The sequence below is a fragment of the Phoca vitulina genome, unplaced genomic scaffold (assembly GCF_004348235.1).
Source record: "Phoca vitulina isolate PV1807 unplaced genomic scaffold, GSC_HSeal_1.0 scaffold73, whole genome shotgun sequence".
Classification (NCBI taxonomy): Eukaryota; Metazoa; Chordata; class Mammalia; order Carnivora; family Phocidae; genus Phoca; species Phoca vitulina.
In genome coordinates, this window is record NW_022589776.1 from 260558 (window position 1) to 284960 (window position 24403).

The 24403-nt window shown below is 39.1% G+C and overlaps 1 protein-coding gene across 8 annotated transcripts in view; it reads left to right on the plus strand.

Moving 5' to 3' along the window:
- DNM3 (dynamin 3) overlaps nucleotides 1–24403 on the plus strand; it is a 543403-nt gene that overhangs the window by 193677 nt on the left and 325323 nt on the right. For all 8 annotated transcript variants that reach the window (XM_032393370.1, XM_032393365.1, XM_032393366.1 and 5 more), the window contains exons 8-11: nucleotides 1005–1140; nucleotides 3527–3594; nucleotides 8217–8355; nucleotides 23350–23436. In XM_032393370.1, coding sequence (XP_032249261.1) covers nucleotides 1005–1140; nucleotides 3527–3594; nucleotides 8217–8355; nucleotides 23350–23436 — 430 coding nt within the window. The remainder of the gene's footprint in view (nucleotides 1–1004; nucleotides 1141–3526; nucleotides 3595–8216; nucleotides 8356–23349; nucleotides 23437–24403) is intronic.

Genomic DNA, 24403 nt, shown 5'->3' on the forward strand with positions numbered 1-24403 from the left:
TTTCCCCCTGCAATATATTTATTTGGTTTTTACCAACTACCTTAAGGTAACTCATTCCTTCATTGAATTTATTGAGTACCTTTCATGTATTGGGCAGTGGGAGATAAATAAAATGTGTGGTCCTTGCCCTTAGGAGAGAGACTGACAGGTGAACAAGAGTGATGGACTCTGCTAAGTGCTGTGCTGAAAATAAGCTGAAGGAACAAGGAAAATAAGCTGAAAGAACAAGGAGCAATGAGTGTGGCAGATAGGACTGTGGAAAGTTTCCTGGAAAAACTATTGCTTGAACTGAGTCTTGAAAGACAGATAAAAATTAGCCAGGCAAGGAAGCAAGGGGCAGAGGCATGGTGCATGTAGGGAACTGGGGATAGCTTCTTTCTGGTTGGCTTAGAAGGTGTGTGGACAAGTAGTGAGAGATGGAGCATCCAGGGCCAGACCATGGAGAATCTTGCGTGGTGGGTTAAGGAGTTTTAATTTTATTATCCAATTGTGGGGGATCATTGAAAAACAAGGCTAGAGCTAGTTGTAGAGGGGGATAGGGGTCACCAGTTTGCATTGTCTGTGATGCTGGGGACGGGGAGGAGAGGAGCTCACAGAGTAAGAGGGGGCTCATCTGGAGCAGTTAGAACACTAGGCGAATGTGATGTCATAGGAACCGAGGGGCATTTTGACTCTTCTATGTAAAGTTTTACTGTTTAACTTTAATTCCTAATTTAAGTATTTTTAAATACCACTTTATGGTTTCAACTAAATGGACAGAATGCATCTAATGACACAGATATTTATGATATGTATTTTAATTAACTGCCTAAAATAAATCTTAATAACATGTATGTGATATAATTACATTTTTGAGTGCTGAATAGAGTGCCGTGTTCATTCTGCCAGTAGGTGCCACTAAGAACACTAGGAAAAGGATTCTAAGGGCTCACATAGTAAATTAAAATGAGAAATGCAAAGCCTTGTAACTATAACCGGAATTTACTTCTCTTTCACAATTATAGGATGGTTCAGCAGTTTGCTGTGGACTTCGAGAAGAGAATTGAAGGGTCAGGGGATCAAGTAGATACCCTGGAGCTCTCAGGAGGGGCTAAAATCAATCGTATATTCCACGAACGCTTTCCTTTTGAGATAGTAAAGGTTTGTACCAAATGTTATTTTTTTTCCCTTTCACTTCATTTCATTTCCATGTTCTGTTCTATATAACTGTTCATAAAATGTTATTGGAGTGGTATAGGACTGAGATAGATCTTTGAACAAAAATCTTCATACTCAGGTGATGAAATTTAGGAGAGAAGTATTTTCTTACTGATGGTTCTGATCTTATTTATTTAATGGGATCTAACAACATTTCAAATTATTTCAACAAATACTAACTGAGTTCCTATGAAGTTTATTTGTTGTCTAATTAATTTAAAAATATTTCTTGAGCACCTATCCTGTGCCAAAATTCTAGGTGCCAGTGATCAAGAAAGAGGCACTGTCTGGTGGGGAAAGACAGAGAATTTTACAAATAGACAAAGTAAGAAAACATAAAATGTTATTATGTAACATAATGTTAGAGAAAGGGGTTGACTGAGCCACTTTTTTTTTTTTAAAGATTTATTTGTTTTAGAGAGAGAGAGAGAGACAGCATGAGTGGGAGGGGCAGAGGGAGAGGGAGAGAGAGAATCTCAAGCAGACTCCCTTCTGAGTGCAGAGCCTGATGCAGGGCTTGATCCCAGGACCCTGAGATCATGACCTGAGCCGAAACCAAGGGTCAGAAGCTTAACTGACTGCTCCACCTAGGTGCCCCGAGTGAGCCACTTTTGATGGGATGTTTCAGGCAGGGTCCTTCTGAGTAGGGGACATTGAAAGCATGACCAGAATGGCATGAAGAGGTCAGCTGTAAGGATCTTGGGGAAGAGGGTCATTCAAGGTAAGCAGCTGAGGACGAGGCTCTACAGCAAGCGTCTGTACAGTGGGTAAAGAATAGATGAGGCTGGTGCAGAGCTGATGAAGGGGAGAGGGTTGGATCTTAAAGGGGCAAGAGTTGATTCAGGGAGACAAGTAAGGTGAGTTAAACAGTAGGGCCAGAGCAGGAGTGAATCCACTTTCTGTGGGGCCTAAAGTTTATACAATTGGGGGGTGGGCAGCCTTAAAGAAGAAGAATACAAAATTATAAACACACAGTTAGGCACAGGGTCTTGGAAGGTGCTTATATAAGAGAGAAGCCCTGAACCTTAATCTTCTTTAGCTTCACATTAAAAATGCCCCAGAAGAGAGGATGGAGAAAGTGGATGGATTTGTGATTTTGGAGGTAGGGTCAGTAGGGCTTGGGTTGATATGGGGATGCAAGAAAGGAGATTCAAGATGATTCCTAAGGCTTTGGCTTGCACAACAGCAAATGTTAGTGGCCATCAGATGAGGGAAACTGAGCAAAAGGTGAGTTTGTGTAGAGGTATGAACCGAGAGAGTTTTATTTTGGCTCTGCTTAGGTTGGCTTGCCCATTAGGCGGCTAAGTAGTATTAGGGACTCTGCTATTTGTTTCACATACAGAGGAGGGTGCTTATGTCTTGGTGTGGGAAGAAAATGGGTAAATAGATGGTTTCATTAAAACGTGCTAAGTAAAGTGATAAACTTCAGCACAGGGTGCTATGGAAACAGCCTACAGACCCGAATCCCAGACTGAGTGCTTGAGGGAGCCTGGCTTCTGAGCTGAGTTTGGAAGGATGAGCAGCTAGTCAAGCAGGAGGGGGTTAGGGCCTGGGGTTGTTCCAGATAGAGAAGGAGGAACAGTAAAGGCTGAGCTCTGGGCCACAGGGTGTGGGTAGGAAACTAAAGCAATTCATTGTTCTATGGTATAAAGTGTGAGGGGGAAAATGGATAGACAGTGAAGCTGGAGAGGCCAAATCTCAGAAGTCAGGGGCTGAACCAAATGTGCTCTTGATATCCCTTTTAGGTCTAAGCTCCATGACACTTTGATCCTAATTCCAAATAAATTTAAAGTACCTAGAACTTCCGGGAAATTTTTTTGCAGCCATCTATCCTACATTGGATTGGTAAAAAAAATATTATTAATTTCCTCTTGTGAAGAGGCCTTGAATGCAGGTGGTTAAAATGGCCAGGGAGAAAAGACAGCCATTGTTAATCTCAGCACAGCTGGACCGCTGTTGCATGTCAGGTGACACTCTTATTTATTCATTTGTCTGTGAATACATTTATTACATTCAGCAAAAGAATGAAGAATTGTATATTTCATATGAATGGCCAGATTTATGTCCAGAAGGCATCCTTTATGCATAGCGCTCCTATCTATAATAGAGTTAAAATCCACTACACTAAAACTCCCAGAAATCCCCAATGTTCTATGTTGCCTTGAACTTTATATAAGCAGATGTTTTGACCATCTGGGTTTAAGTTAGGAAAGACATGAGTATCCATTTATTAATAACGAAGTCAAGTTCTTCTCATTTTTTAATATTCAACAATATTATTATTCAGAGGAATTAAGTGTTATAACTGTGGGTCATTTTGCATCTGCAGATGGAGTTCAATGAAAAGGAATTGCGAAGAGAAATAAGCTATGCAATCAAAAACATACATGGTATCAGGCAAGTGATTCACATTTTCCTTGTCTCAGTTCGAGCTACTAAAAGAAAATTAATGTTTATAAATGGCTAGTGCAGTAGACTTTTCATCATTGTAGCAGAATAGAATACAGAGGTGAGAGTAAGAAATAGGAGACTCTCACTTGAGTTTAATGGTAATTTCCTGTATTGTCACACTCACAAAAGAAAAGAGTTTTTAAAAAAAATTTTTATTGTTATGTTAATCACCATACATTACATCATTAGTTTTTGATGTAGTGTTCCATGATTCATTGTTTGCATATAACACCCAGTGCTCCATGCAGAATGTGCCCTCTTTAATACCCATCACCAGGCTAACCCATCCTCCCACCCCCTCCCCTCTAGAACCCTCAGTTTGTTTTTCAGAGTCCATCATCTCTCATGGTTCGTCTCCCGCTCTGATTTCCCCCCTTCATTCTTCCCCTCCTGCTATCTTCTTCTTCTTTTTTTTTTTCTTAACATATATTGCATTATTTGTTTCAGAGGTACAGATCTGAGATTCAACAGTCTTGCACAATTCGCAGCGCTCACCATAGCACATACCCTCCCCAATGTCTATCACCCAGCCACCCCATGCCTCCCACCCCGCACCACCCCAGCAACCCTCAGTTTGTTTCCTGAGATTAAGAATTCCTCATATCAGTGAGGTCATATGATACATGTGTTTCTCTGATTGACTTATTTTGCTCAGCATAACACCCTCCAGTTCCATCCATGTCGTTGCAAATGGCAAGGTCTCATTCCTTTTGATGGCTGCATAATATTCCATTGTATATATATATACCACATCTTCTTTATCCATTCATCTGTAGATGGACATCTTGGCTCTTTCCACAGTTTGGCTATTGTGGACATTGCTGCTATAAACATTGGGATGCACGTACCCCTTCGGATCCCTACATTTGTATCTTTGGGTAAATACCCAGTAGTGCAATTGCTGGATCGTATGGTAGCTCTATTTTCAACTTTTTGAGGAACCTCCATACTGTTTTCCAGAGTGGTTGTACCAGCTTGCATTCCCACCAACAGTGTAGGAGGGTTCCCCTTTCTCCGCCTCCCCACCAACATCTGTCCTTTCCTGACTTGTTAATTTTAGCCATTCTGACTGGTGTGAGGTGGTATCTCATTGAGGTTTTGATTTGGATTTCCCTGATGCTGAGCGATGTTGAGCACTTTTTCATGTGTCAGTTGGCCATTTGGATGTCTTCTTTGGAAAAATGTCTGTTCATGTCTTCTGCCCATTTCTTGATTGGATTCTTTGTTCTTTGGGTGTTGAGTTTGATAAGTTCTTTATAGATTTTGGATACTAGCCCTTTATCTGATATGTCATTTGCAAATATCTCCTCCCATTCTGTCGGTTGTCTTTTGGTTTTGTTGACTGTCTCTTTTGCTGTGCAAAAGCTTTTTATCTTGATGAAGTCCCAATAGTTCATTTTAAAGAAAAGACTTTTCAATTAAAAAAAGCAGAAACACTTCCTGCACTCATAGCACTGTGCTCTGCACAGTTAGGGATTTGCCAGTGAGCAAGACCTTGTTCTCCAGAGCCTTGCGTTTTAGGGACGGAGGCCTGACATGCTCATAAGGAATCATTACTTACACAGAGACAGGACAGATAAATTTCGGCCTCAGTTGTGGGGGAAGATTGGGAGAGATTAATGAAGGTCATGACTCTTGAGTTGAACCTTGCCTGTATAGAGAACAAGAATGATTTCAACAGGCAATGGTGTGCTGTGTGTTTACACGTGCGTGTGTGTGTGTGTGTGTGTGTGCGAAACATGAGAGGCTGGGAATTGTTGAGGCAAGAAGATAAGAGAAAGGGCTTAAAGTGGAAAGAGTAGTGTGAGCAAAGGCATAGGGGTGGTGAAGTGCAGCAGGGATTCATGGAGCAGGGAGTCACGCATTTTGACTGGACAGGAGAGCAGCGGGACGTGAGGCTTTGAGGGGAGCTTGTCCCTTGTATGGAAGTTTGTGTGGAATTTTCCCTTGTATAAAATGGGATTATTTTAATTTACTTTCTTTAAAGCACTGTGATAAGAAAAAAATGAATTAAAAAAAAAGAAAAAATGAATTTAAAACACACGTTTCTTGAGTTTATGTACAGAATTTAATGGAGCATATATTAAATTTCCTGAATTTAAGGTATTGAACTTAGGTTGCGTACTTCATAGATGATCTCATATAAAGGAGGTGTCCCCTGTCTATTGGCCACTGTGTCTCAGCTTCTGCCACAGGTCAAGATGAGACTATTTTGGGAACAGAGCCTGAGAGGGCAAAGCTTGACAGTGAATGTATATGTGAAAGGAGTTAGGACATTTGAATTCTCTATCATTTTAACATTGAATCTGCTCTGCAAGTTGCAAATACGATAGGTAAATATGCATTCACAAAGTAAAAGGCAGGAAACATTCTATAACCAAATCCAGTATTTTTCTCTGTCAGTAGGATTTCTAAGTTCCTTATTAATTCTATTCTGTCGCCCTCAAATCTAGGATACATTTGGTATAGAAACTGTGTCTTGCTCTTGAGCTGGGTGGGACTAGTATTCGGCCATGTCAATCTGATAAGTGCAGTGAAGCCAAATCACATTTTTTGGGTCATGAAGTATTTTTATATATACTTACTTTACTGTAAAAGTAAAATACAGTATTTTTACTTGGCTTTTAAAACTTCTTATCAGATACATTTTTGCCAAATGCAACTGCAAGAGCTCACTAATTCAGTTTTGAAGATTTCTGATTTACATGCATACCAAAAGAAGAGATTGGTTGTTATTTATTATTCTGGAATTAATTTGCCTGTAAGATGATAAGAAGGGCACAGTGTCCTGAGAATAAGACATACTCATGGCATTATTAGGCTCTTAAATACACTTAATATGAAAAGTTTTGTTTCCAATTGATTGTTAGATATTTGAATAATAGAAGCCGTCTTTGTCCACTGCAGACCTAATGGTCCTTCTTTGTTCGGCAGGCACTGTGTGGCAATGAGGAGCAAGGGAGGAATACAGTCCTTGTGGGGCAAACAAACATAAATGCAGTCATGACCTTTCTACCAGGGTAGTAGTGGGACTATGCATGCTGAGACCACTGCAATGCAAAATAGGATGTTGGGGTTCAGAGAAGGAAGACCTTGTCAGGGGCAGGACTGGAGAAGGCAAGCTGGAGGAAGTGGTTGCTTTTGATCTGGGCTTTGAAGCGCAGGTGGGACTTGGACAGGCTGAAAGTGTGGGGAGGGCAAAGTGAACCTCATGGACAGAGGCAAAGACAGAAAACGTTAGTATGAGTGTGTTTGTGGAAAGGCCAATGGTTGGGTTTGGCTGAAACACAGGGTGCATGAAAGGGAGGAGGCAAATAACTGGAACGGAAGATTAGGGTCAGGCAGGGAAATTTTTAATGTTAGACCAAATAGTGTGGATTTTATTCTGCATCCAATGTGGAGAAACTTCAAGTTATAATATAGTATGATCACTACAGTTAGAAAGAGAGGTGGGCATAGGGTGCTAAAGTAAATGATTAGAAGGGACCAGAATAAAGCTGCTGCAAGGGAACTGTGGAAGAAATTTCCCAAGAGAAGCACCGCAGAATTGAGTGGTGAAGGAGGAGAAGTTAATCAAAGAAGGAGAAGTGAGAAGAGGGAGGGAGAAGGGCCTGGGGATGGGGAGGGTGAAACACCAGCATCTGGCACCTGCAGGGCTTTGGGTGTGATGATACTTGGGGTTCATGGTCCCTCTTATGGTAGCTTTTTTCCACTGGCCTTTTATTTAGATGTAATCATTTTTTCACTTTTTATCACATAAACACACACAGACACACAGACACACAGACACACACACACACACACACAGACACACACACACACACCTGCTTTCCTGAGCTCCTGCCCAGCATGAGAAAAGCATTGTTATGACACCAATTTGAATTAATTCTAGCCAAGTGAAAAGATACCTGCTATTTTGGTTATCATTTGTTATTTTTGTAAACTCACAATTTAGGCATCCTGGGTCCCAGGCTAGTCCCACTTACTTGTCTTCCTTTTCCTCTAGCACCCCAGGACCTTCCTTTTCCTCTAGCACCTGGGAACCACTGAGCTCGCTAGAATACAGCTCTCCAGGAATGAATAGATTGCATAGTCAGGAACACTACTATTTCACTGTTGACAAAATGATGATTATTTTCTGCTCTATGAAGGACAAGAGGGGCTTGCTATTGGAATAGTTTAGACAGAGAAATGGAAATTTAGGACACCATTTTTATTGTAACATTGCTGTTTACTGCTGTGACGTGAGACAAGATGAATTACAGTTAAACATTAGTTACAGGTCATATTATTCCAGTCCATGAAAACATTTTGGGAACTGTTTTTAGATAATGCTAATCATCTATAGAATGAAATTCATTATGAAATAGTAGTAGTGAAGATATCATAATTTGTACATTTGTAATAAAAAACGATACTGTTGATAGAATAAATCACTATGTAACTTTTAAACTTGGGTATTACATGCTTGCTTTAGGTGGCATGTCAATTAAAACCTTTTTCAAAAAAGTATTGGATAATACTTAATTTAAAAAAATCTTATGTCCTGCTTTCTTTCTTATATTCAGGACAGGGTTGTTTACTCCAGACATGGCATTTGAAGCGATAGTCAAAAAGCAAATAGTAAAGCTGAAAGGACCTTCCTTGAAGAGTGTAGATCTGGTCATACAAGAATTAATCAACACTGTCAAGAAGTGTACCAAAAAAGTAAGTTTGAATTATTTAACTTTCCAATAATTAACCTTTTGGTTTACCCATCTTTCCTACCCTGCCACATGCCTCTCTTTCCCTGACCCCTCACTTTGTTGTAAAAGGTAGTATGTTTGCCCCAGGGGAAGGATTGTGAAAAGTATTGAGTGGGAGTTGCTTTCGTGGTAGATGGGCAGGGATATTGTCTTCTATCACTAAGTGCCAAATAGGGTTGCTTAAACCAGAAAGAGTATATTTTAATCAGCTGTTTTTTTCCTTATTGTCTTAAGCAGGTAAATATCACTTTAGAACAATTAGGTGAATGCCCTCAACTAATTTTTCTTATGGTGTATGGATGGGGATAATTGTCAGGGGGAGGGAATCATTGACATTGTGTATATCAGTAACAAAAATTACTCTAAATTTTAAATGAGTTCCATTTGAACCCAGCTTCAAATGTGGTCCCATTTTGGGAAGCAGCAGTTAGTGTAGTAATAAGGACCCCAGGCTCTGAGGTCCAATTACCTAGATTCAAATCCTGGCTCTGCTACTTACTTTCTGTGTGACCTTGAGTATCATACTTAATCCCTTATAGTCTTTTAAATTTCTTTGTGAAAAGAAGATGATAATAATAACAATACTACCTCCGTGAGAATTAAGCATGATGATGCCTCAAACCCATGGGGCACTTAACACATTGATTAACCATAGCAAGTGCTCAGGAACTGGTTGCTAGTCTATAAATGGCCATTTTAGTAGCACCCAGTACTCTCTACTTAGTGGTATTTGTTGAATCTATGATGTAGAGTAGTGGGGGAGAGATTTCCCCTGTGGGGGACTCCTCACTGAGGAACATAGAGGAATTGTGCTGGATTCCATCCATTCTATGGGGGCATGAAAGGGATACCCTGTGTTAGAAACTGTAAGAAGGGAGTTAGTGATGATGTTTAGGGTAGGGCAGGCCTAACCCCATGGCATTCAACACTGGTACTTATTTCTTGAAAGTATAGATTGTTCTGGTTTTGTAGGTTTTGTTACCCTTCCCTTTCTGTATGGTTAGTATGAGTAACCTCCCTGAAGAACCAGTGGGAAGAGAGACAGATAATGTAGATGAATATGAATTTGGTTTCCAGTTACCTGGCAGAAAAATTCAGATGAAGAAAGATGTTAAGTAGTGAAAGAGGAGAGCCAGCTAAATCCCTAGATGCCAATGCTAAAAGAAAAGGAGATAAGGGGGAATAGCTTGGGGCTCAGAAGTGGCCCTGGAGCTTCAGACATTTTCTCTAGACCTCTTATTATTCTTCTACCTTATTCCTTAATGTGCTAGTTTCTTTCCTCCCAAATGAGAAAAGCCGTAAGAGTTAAGGGACTGAGGAAAGGGAAGAGGATGCACGTGGAGAAGAAAAAAACCACAATCTCTACACCAGCTCTCCATTTGAAAACTCGAAGCCCATCGATAATACTTCACATTCCTATTTGTCCTTGCCTGTACCTCAGTGTGCGGTCACTCTTTCCACCTGTATAGTTAAAGTTCTCCTCATTGGCCACCTTGGAAGTGATGCTGAATTAGCTGATGCTGCCTTCTCTGTTAACCGCATGGTCACCACCCTCAGCACATAGATGTTTCCAGCCAAAAGCTTCCCTTGAGATTGCCCATGTGCTTCTGTTCCCACCAGGAAAGCTATCTTTTTCCCAAGAGCCCATTGTGTTGTCCTTGTCCTCAAGCCTATTTAGCCAGTTGTATTTCTTATTTTAATCATGTCATTGAAATGAAGAGCAAATGAACTGATCAAACACAGAAAAGACTTGGAGTTTTGTTTCCATAAACACAGCTTTGGAAAGACTTGATAAACATTAGCTATAAAAGCTTTTCTGTTGAGGGGAGGTGTAGGCAGGACAATGCTGAAAGAAGGTGGGGAGAGTTATAAAAATCTAGATGGGCTCTGCATTCAGATTATTTCACAAGTGTCTTCAGGTTCTCCCTCCGCTTTAAAGAAAGCCAAAGTGGAAATCATAGATGAAGGATGTAGTTTATGTAAGACAGAAGACGCATAACTCCAATCAACAGATCCATATGCAGAGAACAGGCCTTGGCCTTACATCAGAAGATTGGCACATGTGTGTACATTTATGTTTTAAGTTATATAGAGTGTTTATGGTATGTATGAATCTTTTTTTTTTTTTTTTTTATCATTTCCCATTATATTCAACTTGCAGGAAAACCAACAGTCAGTCCTGATGGCATGGGAAGAGACAGCTTGTTCCTGGACACTTTTTTGGCTTCTATTCTTTTGCTGTCCACCCTTTGAACCTCCCTTTCCATTTTACTCTCTGGATCAGTGTAGTTGTATATTTGTACTGTCTTCTGAAAACACTGTATATTTTGTCTTAAATAAAACCTTGCTTTCTCCCTGAGATTACTGCTTATGCTGCATCTCTCTTCACTGAAGAATACTTACTGGCTCAAACCTGAAGAATCTAAGGGCCTGCATCAGGCTTGACATCTGCCCACTTCTCCTTCTGTGGCTTCCAAACATTATGCCTTCAACATCCTGTAAAATTATTCAGTAAAGGCCCCAATGGTACCAGCTCTGCTTTTCCCTTCTATTCACTGTCACCATCACATCCTAGTCACTCCCTTGCATTTGTCAGGATATTTAGAACCTCACTTACATTCTTCCTCTTCATCCTAAATTCACCTTCAACTTGGATGATTTCAATAGAGATCCATGTAGAGATCGTGTCCAACATCCAGTAGCTACTGTTCTTTGAGATCTTTGACTCCAGTGTCTCTCCATTCATTCCACACTGGTATGATACTTCCATGACCTCTTGTGGTCCTTATCATCATTGACAAATGTTCTACCAGGAGATCCTTCAGAAATTTCAAACCGTATATCTAAGGTTTTCAGAATTCTGATCACCCCTCCTAACTTCTTTAGGTTTTAAGTTAGAAAATCAGGAGAAAAGCTTAGAGGAGGATTGAAATTTAGTATCCAGTTTGCTGCTGATAAATCTAGATTGGAAAATGTGTCTGGGACTTGCTGCTCAAGTGGGAGCCTCCTGTTACTTCCTCTTCCAACAGTAAACCTTAAAGCCCACACTGGTGGAGAGTTAGATGCGCACCCATAAGAAATACAGAGTATTTTGGCTTGCCTTACATCTGATGGAATGTAAACCAGTAAAAGTCAGAGAGCCACATGTGAGCAGTAACTTAATGTGCCCACCCTACCCAACAGAGAGCTGAGGACTGATGCATGTCAGGTTCTCACCATCTTACCAGTCAACATATCTTCCCCGCCCCCCTTTTTTCTGTGAGCTGGAAAAAATAATAGAATTTTCTTCCATAGGACTTCCCCAAGAGGGCAGAAATGTTGATGAAAGTTCCTACTTTATCAGTGAGGTGTGAAGGGTGCTGTGGAGGAGAAAGTGAGGGAACAGTCCTTCCCTATGCCTAATATTCTGTCACAAGCTCTTACCCTTCCAGTTCTCTCTCTTTTGCTCTCCCTATAACTACTCTCTGCTTATCAATTTCATTCTTATTTTAAGTAATGATTTCACAGAGAAAATAGGGGCCATAAATGGGAACAATAATTTCCTAATCTTACTGATATCCCCAACCCTGCTCCTCCTTCCCTCTGTCCCTGTTGAGGTGGTTTCCCTGACTGGGGCTGGGCTCCTATCTGTACTCTCACCTTCTTAAGGAACTTATTCTTTAGATTCTTCTATTTCTTAAATCGTCACTTTCTCCATCACATTAAAAAAAAATCTCTCCTAACTTAAAAGCAGTAACAACAATAACAAAAACCTATCTACTACCTTATTCTTCTCCTTTTCTTCATGTGAAACCTTTTTGGGAGAAAAGTAGTTTACACTTGCTGTCTTTATTTTCTTATCTCCAGTTAACTCGTAACTCTCTGAAATGTGGCTTCCATGCCACTACTCTATTGAGTAATTACGGTACAGGTCGACCAGAGACCTGATTGCCCAATGTAATGCGTACTCATTCCTGATGCTGTAGACCACTCTCTTTTTGAAGCTGACACCCCCTCTCGTGGCTTCTCTTCCATCTTTCTCATGATCCTTCCTCTGTCTCCTTTAAGAGTTTATCCACCTTTCCTGCCTCTGAACACCAGAGTCGCACAGAGCTTGCTCCTGGTTTCTTCTCTTCTTACTGTCCTTTCTCCCTGCCAGATCATATCTGCCATAGCTCAGCTACCACTTAAAATGTTGTTGGTTCCCAAATCCATAGCTCCAGCTCAAGCCTCTCTACTAAAATGGTCTACTCCACAGTCTACTGCCATTACTCTCTCCTAACTTATGGCCCTGAACAGTTTTTGTTTTGTTTTTTTTCTTAACTAAACTACTCCAGCGGCCTCCTAACTGATCTTTCTACCTCCAGTCTAGCCACCATCAAATTCATTCTCCCCACTGCTGTCAAAGTGGCCCTTCTAAAATACGGACATGTATTTTCCCTGTTCCCTCAAAATTATGCAATGGCTCCTCATATCTTGAGAATAAGGTACTTCTTTAGCTCCATCTATTGTCACTTTGTGCATGCTTCAGTCATTCCAAGTGATTTGCGCCATCCTCATGGAATTTTCATGCCTTTACCATTCATACACGTGATTCTCTTTGTTTCGAATGTCTCCTTTTCCTCTTGTCTTCACCTGCCATCCCCTTTCATTTTTTTATGATCCAGCTCAATCATCATCATTTACCTAAGAAATCTTCCTACAGGGCCTCTGTGAGTCCTCTCCTAATCTCTCTCCTTACCCCCTTTTCAGTGCTTTAGTTGGCACGCTATGTTTCCTTCTATCACAGCATTTATGGTCCTACATTGTGGTTTGTTTGTCATTTATTTATTTAGGTGAATGTCTCCTCTTGTTGATTATAAGCTCCTTTAAAAAAAAAAAAAAGCTGTGTCTTTTATCTTTTTATTCTTGGCATCTAATGTAATGACTAACCCTACAGCAGTGGCATTCTATAAATACTTTTTAACAATTTAGATATTGTAAAGTTACCCTGATGCTAAAGAAATCTGTACTTGGTTTTAAAAGAATATTTTGGTCATTCCTTTTAAAATAATAAAATTTGAGCAGGTTTTCTTTTCTTTAATTTTCCTTATTTCTCATTTTGATGTTCTTGACTTTTGCCCTCATTATGTCTACCTCCAAGTTCTTTTACTTTAAAACTGGTCTAATTAAAATCTTTTGCAAAGCAAAATAATCTTAATTAAAGTTGATTATACCAGGACTTTATTACTTGACCCCTTTTGCACATGAGCCATCGAAAACGTGATTATGTAATTTATCGTCCAAAGTAGGACTCTTTTGAGATTGAAAGGGGAGCTATTAATACATTCACGGGAATAGTAGGAGGAAAGTAAGACTGCCCCAGGCAATCTGAAAGGCATAGTTACTCTAGCTGTATTGTGAATGTATATATACATATCCATGTATATTCTTAAAACAGTATTTTCATTTACAATATTTCTCATGTTGAGTGTCTTATGTGTAAAATATTTAATTTTTTCCCCTTAAGCCACATAAATAAACCTCAGTGAAAAACATGGGATTTATGTTTGTTCAAATAACAAAACACAAAGCTAGACTTCTAAGCTGGGGGAATGCAATCTTCTCGGATATTTTCTCACTGTTGTGTCTGGGGCACTGGGGGACAAGACAAGAACATTAGAGCTTTATGAGCTGTTTGGCTTCGCTCCAGGGACATGTCAATTTCAGAATTTTTCTGGTGGGCATCGGCTCTCAGCTGCTTTTCTTTACCCCCAGTTCTCCAGTGTACCGTTGCAGGGTCCTGAGGTTCTTTCAGGAAGCACTGAGAAGAACATCTTGTTTTTTAAACCACAGTTTAGCAACTGTGCCATTTATTGGCCTCTTGGGAAACCACATTCTTGGATTGCCATCATACCAATTAATTGATTTTTTTTTTTACCCTGCTCAGAAAAAGGAAAAAAAAAAAAGCTTTGGAAGGAAATAGAGAAGATTCCTTAGTTGGCTGTTAGAAATACAAGGAAAATTTTTCATTAAAAAGTGCTGTTAGAAGAAATGCTGAATTCTGTGGCATGTTAAGTGAGTAAATATCTTGCTCTGAGTACACATACTAATCAAGTGACTCTAAAGTCCTTAGCATGGCTTTTAAGGTCCTACATGATCTTACGCCTTCTCATCTCTAGGCTCCTCCCACTTTTCCCTTGGTGCATTCCAGCGACACTGGTCTCCTTGTTTCTTCAACAGGTCAAGGAGAGAAGATGGCAGGGCCTTTGTCCTTCTCATTCTCAATGTTGGAAATGCCCTGCCTCAAGGTATTTGTGTGGATCACATCCTTGCTTCTTTTCAAGTCTCTCCTCAAATTCCACCTAATCAGAGCCTTTCTATGACTTTTCTGTCTACAGTTATACATGCCTCCTTTCAAACACACATACACACACACATACACATACACACACACATCACTCTTCATCAACTTACCAAACTTTGTTTTTCTTTGTGGCACATATGACCACATGAATTACACTATGTATGTTTTTTGTTTTTCTTGTTGGACAATAAAGGGACTTAGAGAATATAAGCTCCATGGGCGTAGGGACTTGATTTGTTCAACACTGTATTCACAACCCTAAAACAGCCAGATTTTCAATGGTAATTATTGGATGAGTACTTGAAAGGATAAATGAATCATGTCTCATTGATGTGGCGGGTGATGATCGGTTTGACTGAAGTAGCCACTTGATTACCTTCCATGAAAGTCTGTAGGAGAATAGCTGCAAAGCATCCTGCTCAAGTAGGGCTTTCATTTAGGTCTGGATAGATCTGCTGTGGTTTCTACTCTGTACAAAAAGACTCGCATTTCCCCTCCTCTAACAGTTAGCTGTCCAGTCTAACAAACTACTGTGTTTTGCATATAATAGATGCCTTACATAACTCAGGTTTCAAATCAGGCTGGTTATTAAAGTTTGAACCTTTCATCGGATATTATAGGGAATTCAAGTCTGGGACTTGGCTTTTAAGGGATAGGAATTTCACCTTTTTGTTACTATTACTTGTTTTTAACCCTGACCCCCACTTTTTTTATTGAGCTATAATTGATATATAACATTATATTAGTTCCAGATGTATCACATAATGATTCAATATTTGCATATACTGTGAAATGATCACCACAACGGGCCTAGTTAGCATCCATCACCACACACAGTTACAAGAATGTTTTCTCGTGATGAGAACTTTAAAGATCAACTCTCAGCAACTTTCAAATATACAGTACAGTATTATTAACTATGGTCACCAAGCTGTACATATGTTACACCCCCAGGACTTATCTTTTTATAACTGTAAGTTTATACCTTTTGACACCCTTCGCCCATCTCACCCAGGGGCAACCACCAATCTTTTCTCAGTGTCTGAGCTCCATTGTTGTTACTGCTTCTTAGTTTCCAGAAGATTCTCTAAGTGTGATTATGCAGATTTGTCTTTCTCTGCCTGACGTTTCTCACTTAGCCTCTGCCCTTGAGGTCCATCCATGTTGTCACCAATGATGGGATTTCCTTCTTTTTAATGGCTGAATAATATTCCAGAATTTTCACCTTTTCATCTCATAATTCACTAAAGAATTAATGATCTTTATAATTAGTTCTTAATTTGTAATTTGCGCTGGCCTCCACTTTTCCCTTTACATTCTGTTTTGATTTTTCTTTTTAAACTGCTCATTAATATATCTACCAGAGATAAACTTGGAAAGAAAGGAAACAAAATCTGCTTATTATCTACAGGTGTTGTTTTGAGACAGTATCAGCCCTACCACTGACCTCCTATTTGGGTGTGCTCTGAATTACTTAGTGAGGCTGTCTCTTCTGACTACCTTTCAGCTTTATTTCACCCAAGGTTGGAATTTTATTTTTATTCCTTAGCATTTGCCAACTGACACTAGAGTTCCCATTTCTCTGCTTAAAAGAAATGTTATGGTGGGAACCTACCAACATACCATACATGTTCTTCCATCGTATACTTTACCATTTGTAGAACATATTCAGGGTGTAGAGATTTGGGATTTGCCTGCTTGGAGAAGGAGGGCTAACATATTCTCTCTCCCTGACCACTTACCCAAGGCCGCCTCAATGGCCCTGGCTCCCTTCCCCTTCTACCATCTTCAGTTAGGTCTTCTGAGACTTCCCATACCACTCCTAAAATACAGAACACTCGATAAAAAATTTTCCCATTTACCCTTGCACAATTTCTTGACCTTTTTATACTAGAATTGTTTCTCATCTTTGATCACCTTTGTAAATGTGAATGTTCTGTTTTTCCTTTTTTCATAATAAATGTGATTATTTCATAATAATAAATAAATGTTTTCTCATTTCCTGAATGAATCCAGCGTTATGCTGTACATAAATAAAGGAGTACTAGGATTTGTGGGCAGGTTTTAATTCACAGAAATGGAATAAAATTATTGTATGCTTTAATGAGCAGTAAAATCATTATTCCTCCTCAGTTTGTAGTGAGTGGCCAACATTGGGAAGTTTATGGCTTTTGGATCAAAACAGAGCCCATACCTTTAGGTTAGCCAAACCAATCAACTCAAGTCATGTGCATAAAAAAATTTTGTTCTGGTCTTTGGTTTATTTTCTCGATTTATGTTTGGTATGGAACTATGAACAGATGGTACCTAATAACCTGAGTCTTTGCTTAAGGCAGTGAACTAGTTACTCTTGAAGGCGTGGAAATCTTGCCTCATCTTGTGTTTGTTCCAAGAGAAACGTAATAGCATGGCTCTCACGATCTGATTAATCAATGGTTAGTAACTTTTATAAGTGTATAATTTTTGTTTTATTGGCTAGAAAGGCCTTCAAGTGTTATTTTTTTCCCCTAGGGAAAAATGTGGTCCATGCTTAAAAGTAAATTTTTATATTGAGGTGCCACCAAAATAATTAAACACTACCCTAAATAACACTTAAAATATTGGCTTTTATTAAAACATTTTTTTGTATTAAAAAATATCTGATACTACTTTCACTCAGACCATAATTAAAAGTTTCTCTCGGAATTATGTATTTAAAGTTTTGCTTCCTAACATCATATATATTGCATTCTTTCTACATTGAATATTCCTTATTACTTAAGAGTATTCAGTGTAATTTTAACAATAAGCTCTTTAGAAGTAATTTGTCATTTGGTCGATGTCCAGCTCTGTTTGGAAGCTTCACTATCATGATTTCAGCATCAAATCTTCTGAGGCCTTCTCAGAGCAGGTTTGGCCATTTATTTTTTTGTGTTTTCCCTTGATATTTATAAAATATTTCTCTCTGGTATGACAATTTATCTGTATAGTCAACCTGCCACTCAAGACTTTTTTTTTTTTTTTTTAAAGATTTTATTTATTTATTTGACACAGAGAGAGAACAAGCAGGCAGAGTGGCAGGCAGAGGGAGAGGGAGAAGCAGGCTCTCCACTGAGCAGGGAGCCCGACACAGGGCTGGATCCCAGGACTCTGGGATCACGACCTGAGCCCAAGGCAGCCACTTTAACTGACTGAGCCACGCAGGTGCCCCACAAGACTGGTTTTTAATATCAGGTAGTTTGACAAAAACTGAGCATCAAGCTGGCTTATGGCAGTTGCCCGATGAATCTTTGTTAAGTGAATGATGGTTGTGAAATGAATTTAGGAATATAAAATTAATATAACCAATAGCAAAATCTTAATTCCTTGATTCTATATAAATCAATTTCTAGAATATTTAAATAGTTAATAAGGGAATAAATGTCTAAAGATGGTGTCTTCTAGATCAATATTATTTTGGCATACATGTTTACAATTTTGATGATTTTGACAAAATAAATATATTCTTAACAACTGCAGCCTTTCAATTTGGTATTCGGAGCAAAAGAGATTGGAAATTATAATGGTTAAAAATAGTTGAGGAAACTGATTGTGCCTTAAAAAAGAGACAAGGAAGAGAGGCAAGGAATTGAACTGAGCAATCAGAGTCAAGTTATTTTTTTCTTTTTAAAGATTTTATTTATCCATTTGACAGAGAGAAGCACTGCGAGAGAGGGAACACAAGCAAGGGGAGTGAGAGAGGGAGAAGCAGGCTTCCCATGGAGCAGGGAGCCCGATGCAGGGCTCGATCCCAGGACCCTGGGATCATGACCTGAGCCAAAGGCAGACGCTTAACGACTGAGGCACCCAGGTGCCCAGAGTCAAGTATTTTTTAAAACAAAGAAAAGGGTTATGCAAACTGAGCAGGAATCCCACTGAATGAGCTAAGGAAATGAGTGGCAGGAAGCCTGATCAGAATAATTCAGAATGTGAGTGGGATGTTTGCCTTCTTCTTATATATATTGTGAGAAGAATTGGGACTGGAGTGTTGCATTTGAGAGCCAGCAATTCAAGCCAACATTTTGGTTCTAAACACTTCTATAGTCTTTCCAGACCAACCAGCTAGATAGAAGCCATACCAGCTGCATTACTGCCTTTCAGCAATGCCTAGGCCCTGTTATTAGCATCCCCTTCAGTATTTCTCTTCCTTTGCCTCCATGGGGGGGCTCTTCCGGCATCTTCTTTTTCCCTTTTGTTCCACTTAGAATTTAGACTCATTTACTTTCCAGTTGTCTCAATTATAGGTACAAAGTTATAGCTCTGGTGGGCTCCTTTCCTGGTGAAATTAAGCCCATGGGTAGTAAGCTTGGAAAGGTCAGGAGACACACACACACAAGATCATTCCTCCTGCCAAGGCCAGTAGATGGGAGGGTTCTTGGGTGATTCTACTTCTTGGGATATTCTTGCCATTTCGGCCTTTCTCTGACTTCATGATGGCTGCATACTAGCCTGGGGTCCTTCAACTATCAAATACTTTTTTTCTGAATAAATATTTATAGTGCCACTATTTGGTGTTTTAAAAAATAACCTTCTGCTATGATCCATTTTCTAAATGCTGTTGAAGGCATGCCTGTCCTCCTCAGTAGACCACTATTGCTGTGCAGCCACTTTTCTACAGGAGTACAGGAGTACGATTCTATATTTGTGTGTCTATTGTCAAAAAGCAAAGGTGCACTGTTAGCTTGGGATGCCCTGAGTGCAGAGGAGAAACAACAGTTACTCTGGTGGCCTAGGGCAGGCTAGTGGTTACGGTCAGATATACCACCCAGGTTTGTACTAGTCAGGAAGAACAACTGGTATTGATTGGCTATCTCTTCTATATTTAAAACTTTTTACAGACCTCACAAAAAATAACTTATAATACTCTCAGAGTATAAAAGGGCTTCTGGGATGATAGAACTTTTCTTGGAGAATGCTTCCAAAACTTGAAGTGGAAGTTCCATTTGTATCCTGCAATTATTCATGAAATAAGCTCCCAAATGAGCATACATCTCAGGATTCAGCTTGGGGTCTCAGTAACAGGGTAATGGTTTGGTGACCTCATGAATAGACACTGGGCTGTGATTTTTGAGGTAACCAAGGCAGCCAGGTTTCTATGCTTTTATTATGATGTTATACAAGCACGCTATGGTCACTGTAGAAAAATTTGGAGAATATAGGGATGTCTGTAGAAAAAAATGCAAATTATGCATAATCCCATCATTCAAAGAGGTTATGCCTATTAACATTTTGTAGTATTTGTGTAGATCTTTTTCTGTATACAGACAGTAGATTTGCAGCTTCAGGAGGTTTAATATTTATTTGTGATTCGTGATTATGATGGTTCCATGAAGAATTGCAGTTTGTTGTCTAGTTAAGACACTGTGTGCATCATGTATACTATAAAGTTGGTGTGTACAGTGACCTTGTTTGACCATGGAGCAGCCATGGCTCAGGGAGGCCTAGTTCTAGTTGCTTAAAGTTAGGAGAATATTAGGTGCTACAACATTACTCAAGAATTTTGAGATTTGTTAGGTCTCAGGCTGTGTCCTTGAAGGATATCAAGGGTATATGGTGGCCTGTGACTATGTGTATGTATGTGTATGCTTGTGTGTAATCACATTATATAATTAGTAGCCTGATTTTCTTCACTTAGTGTCATATTATAAACACTTCACCATGTTATTAGATAATATTTAGGAATTGGATAGGATAAAAAATTAGGTATTGAATATTATTTGGAGTGGCTAATTATATCCCATAAGTGGGTCTACCTTAACTTATTTAATATTATTAGAGTTAGAGACTTAAGTGGTTTAAAGAGTTTTGTTTATTCATTTGTCTTATTATTGCTATTCCAAGTAATGCTGTGATGAATGTCCTTATTATTTTATCTCAGAATCCTGTGAAATAATTAGGTCAACAGATATATAAATGGATGGCTTTGAGATTTTTTGATACATATTGCCAAGTTGCTTTCCAGAAAGATTATTCTCAGTGTCACTACTTCAGCAAGTTTAAACTGTGCTAGTTTCAGTATACCTTCCTCTGTATTAAGGATTATAAAAATAATTATAGCAATTTGACAACATGATAGTTATTATCTTTCTTTGCATTACTTTGATCATTTGTGCAGTTTAATATTTTTCTTCTGCTTATTGATCATTAAATTTCTTTTTTTAATAAAATCATATTCTTTGCCTGTTTTTAAATTAACATATAATGTATTATTTGTTTCAGGGGTACAGGTCAGTGATTCATCCGTCTTACACATCACAGCACTCCCCACAACACATACCGTCCCCAGTGTCCATCACCCAGCCACCCCATCCCTCCCACCACCCTCCACTCCAGCAACCCTCAGTTTGTTTCCTGAGATTAAGAATCTCTTATGGTTTGTCTCCCTCTCTGGTTTCATTTTGTTTCATTTTTTTCCTCTCTTCCCCTATGATCCTCTGCCTTGTTTCTCAAATTTCACATATCAGTGAGATCATATGATAATTGACTTATTTCGCTTAGCATAATGCCTTCTAGTTCCATCCACGTCATTGCAAATGGCAAGATTTCATTTTTTGATGGCTGCATAATATTCCATTGTGTATATATACCACATCTTCTTTATCCATTCATCTGTTGATTAACATCTAGGCTCTTTTTTTAAAAAATTTTTTATTGTAATGTTAATCACCATACATTACATCATTAGTTTTTGATGTAGTGTTCCATGATTCATTGTTAACATCTAGGCTCTTTCCATAGTTTGGCTATTGTGGACATTGCTGCTATAAACATTGGGGTGCACGTACCCCTTCGGATCACTACATTTGTATCTTTGGGGTAAATACCCAGTAGTGCAATTGCTGGGTCATAGGGTAGCTCTATTTTCAACTTTTTGAGGAACCGCTATACTGTTTTCCAGAGTGGTTGCACCAGCTTGCATTCCCACCAACAGTGTAGGAGGGTTCCCCTTTCTCCGCATCCTCGCCAACATCGGTCGTTTCCTGACTTGTTAATTTTAGCCATTCTGACTGGTGTGAGGTGGTATCTCATTGTGGTTTTGATTTGTATTTCCCTGATGCCGAGCGATGTTGAGCACTTTTTCCTGTGTCTGTTGGCCATTTGGATGTCTTCTTTGGAAAAATGTCTGTTCATATCTTCTGCCCATTTCTTGATTGGATTATTTGTTTCTTGGGTGTTGAGTTTGATAAGTTCTTTATAGATTTTGGATACTAGCCCTTTATCTGATATGTCATTTGCAAATATCTTCTCCCATTCTGTGGATTGCCTCTTAGTTTTGTTGACTGTTTCCTTTGCTGTGCAAAAGCTATTTATCTTTATGAAGTCCCAATAGTTCATTTTTGCCCTTGTTTCCCTTGCCTGTTTTTATATTGGTATTATTCTTATTAATTTGCAAGTGCTTTTTTTTTTTTTTTGCAAGTGCTTTAAATAAGAATTGGAATTAACCTTTGACCTGTCCTAAGCCATGAATTTGCACCCTTCTCTCCATTCTGTTGCTGCCATCCCAGGCCAACTCTCCATCATTTCCCATCTGAATTGCTTCAGGAGCCAAAATTCATAACAGGTCTGCAAGGATCCCCATGATATGACCCCTGTTTATCTTTCTAGCTTTGCCATCAGATCATCTTCCTCACTCTCTGCTCTGATCTTCCTTTACTTCTTTTACCATTCATTGTCCCTGTCCTGCATTGCCTTCACACACGTTCTTATGCTTAGAGAGCTTCATTTTCCCCACAACTGTTCCTACACAACTTTACCTGACTAAGTCCTTCTAGGTTAGGCCTCCTTAAACATCCTCATAGCATCCCATTCTTCTTCCTTACATTGAAAACAACTTGAAAAAATGAATGATTAATTCATTCCCTTTTGTAAATTAAATTTTTGACAATTACCTGCATAATTTAGATGGGATGAATGATTGAAATGAGTTATTTGTGTACACACAAACACATCTGTTAGGAAGGAATTAAAAAATATCTCTGTGGTTCATGGAATGAATCATTCTCAAAGAGTAGTGGACAAGATAATGGGCTCTGGAGTCTGAGGACTTGGGTTGGAATCCTGGACCCACCAATTCTGAGCTGTTTACTCTTAGGCAAGTCACTTAACTTCTCTGTGTTTCACTTTTTTCCTTTATAAAATGGGGTTAATAATAGAATCTATCTTTTATGATTGTTGTGAATTTTGAATGAGATAATTCATGAGGTATTTAGCACACAGCCTAGCACATGGTAAGTACTCTATAAATGTGAGTTATTATTCTCCTTTTCATGCTCATTTCCATCTTCTTTATCTTTGAACTTTATTAAGTGCCAACTCTGCAGAGCATAGTAGTAGATGGTATTTGGGTTTCTGGGTTTTGTTGTTATTGTTGTTGTTGTTTTTTCAGGGAATTTCTCTACTGGTTTTAAAGTGTTTCCTATCAGATAATGTAGTTATTTTGATTAGAGTTTGTGGCGCCCCTTCTGTCACTCTGCCATTCTTCTTTAGGATATTTTACTTTTGCTTTCAGATTTGCTATATGTACCTTCTATAAGACAAAATAATTTCTCTCTGCTTCTTTTTTTGAAGCATAACTTTTTGAGTATTAACACTCAGGTCTGCTTCTCTTAACAGCTGGCAAACTTCCCCAGACTCTGTGAGGAAACAGAAAGGATTGTTGCCAACCACATTCGCGAACGAGAAGGAAAGACAAAGGACCAGGTGAGGGGAGGCTTCCTTGGCGGGCAGGGTCCTTGTGGGGAGCGGAAGGTCTCTCTCTGGGGCTGCCTGGTGGTCTCCAACAGTTGGCCTGTCTCTGAATGGAAAAAAGTAGCTGCAAACACAACCACACAGGTTTATTTGTACTTATTGATGAATTTTATCCATGTGTTGCTATGCTAACATCTTGTGTATGTTAAAAAGATAAACAAGTATAAAAACTTCAGAAGGATGACGTTTTGAAAGCAGTAATAGGAGTTCCATTACTTTTTTTTTCCCCTCAGTGCTCCATGGATCATCATGTGTACCCCAGCATGTATGCACCCCACTTTGAAAACCAAGAATCCAGAAACATACCACATTTTTTTCTTTAGGCAGGGGTTCTTAACCTTTAATGGGCCCACAGATGGGTATGAGGATATTCATAAATTCCAAAAATGTTATGCACAGTGTTTGGTGTTTGCAGTTTCTTTTCTGAGGTGCTTATCCTTAAGAACAGCTCTTTCAAACATTTCTATTTAGTAAATGCCTATGGCTTGTAAGGCGTGACCTTAAAATTATCTTCTAATCCTATTCAGCTCTGTGAATTCAAAAGATTATTTTATGTGACGATACTTAATTAAAAAAAAAAAAAGCTAAGGACTATGTGAAAATAATAAAAGCTTCTTAAATTTAGGTGGATTTTGTTCTTAGTTATTTAGAAAACATTATAATGGGAAGCACGGAGGTTTTCAAGTGCTCTTGGATTCCAGGACACAGCTGTGACAGCATGGAGAGGACACTGGACCCAGGCCATGTGTTCTCCACAAAATAACAGCATGTTCTTGTGAAAATCACTTCTCAGGACTGTTGTTTCCTCATGTACAACATTGGGATGTGGGTCCATATGATCTCAGAAGTCTCTATAAGTTGGAATTCCAAGATTTTTGTGCTTCTTAGGTGAGTTATAAAGGTGGAGAGGGACAGCCAG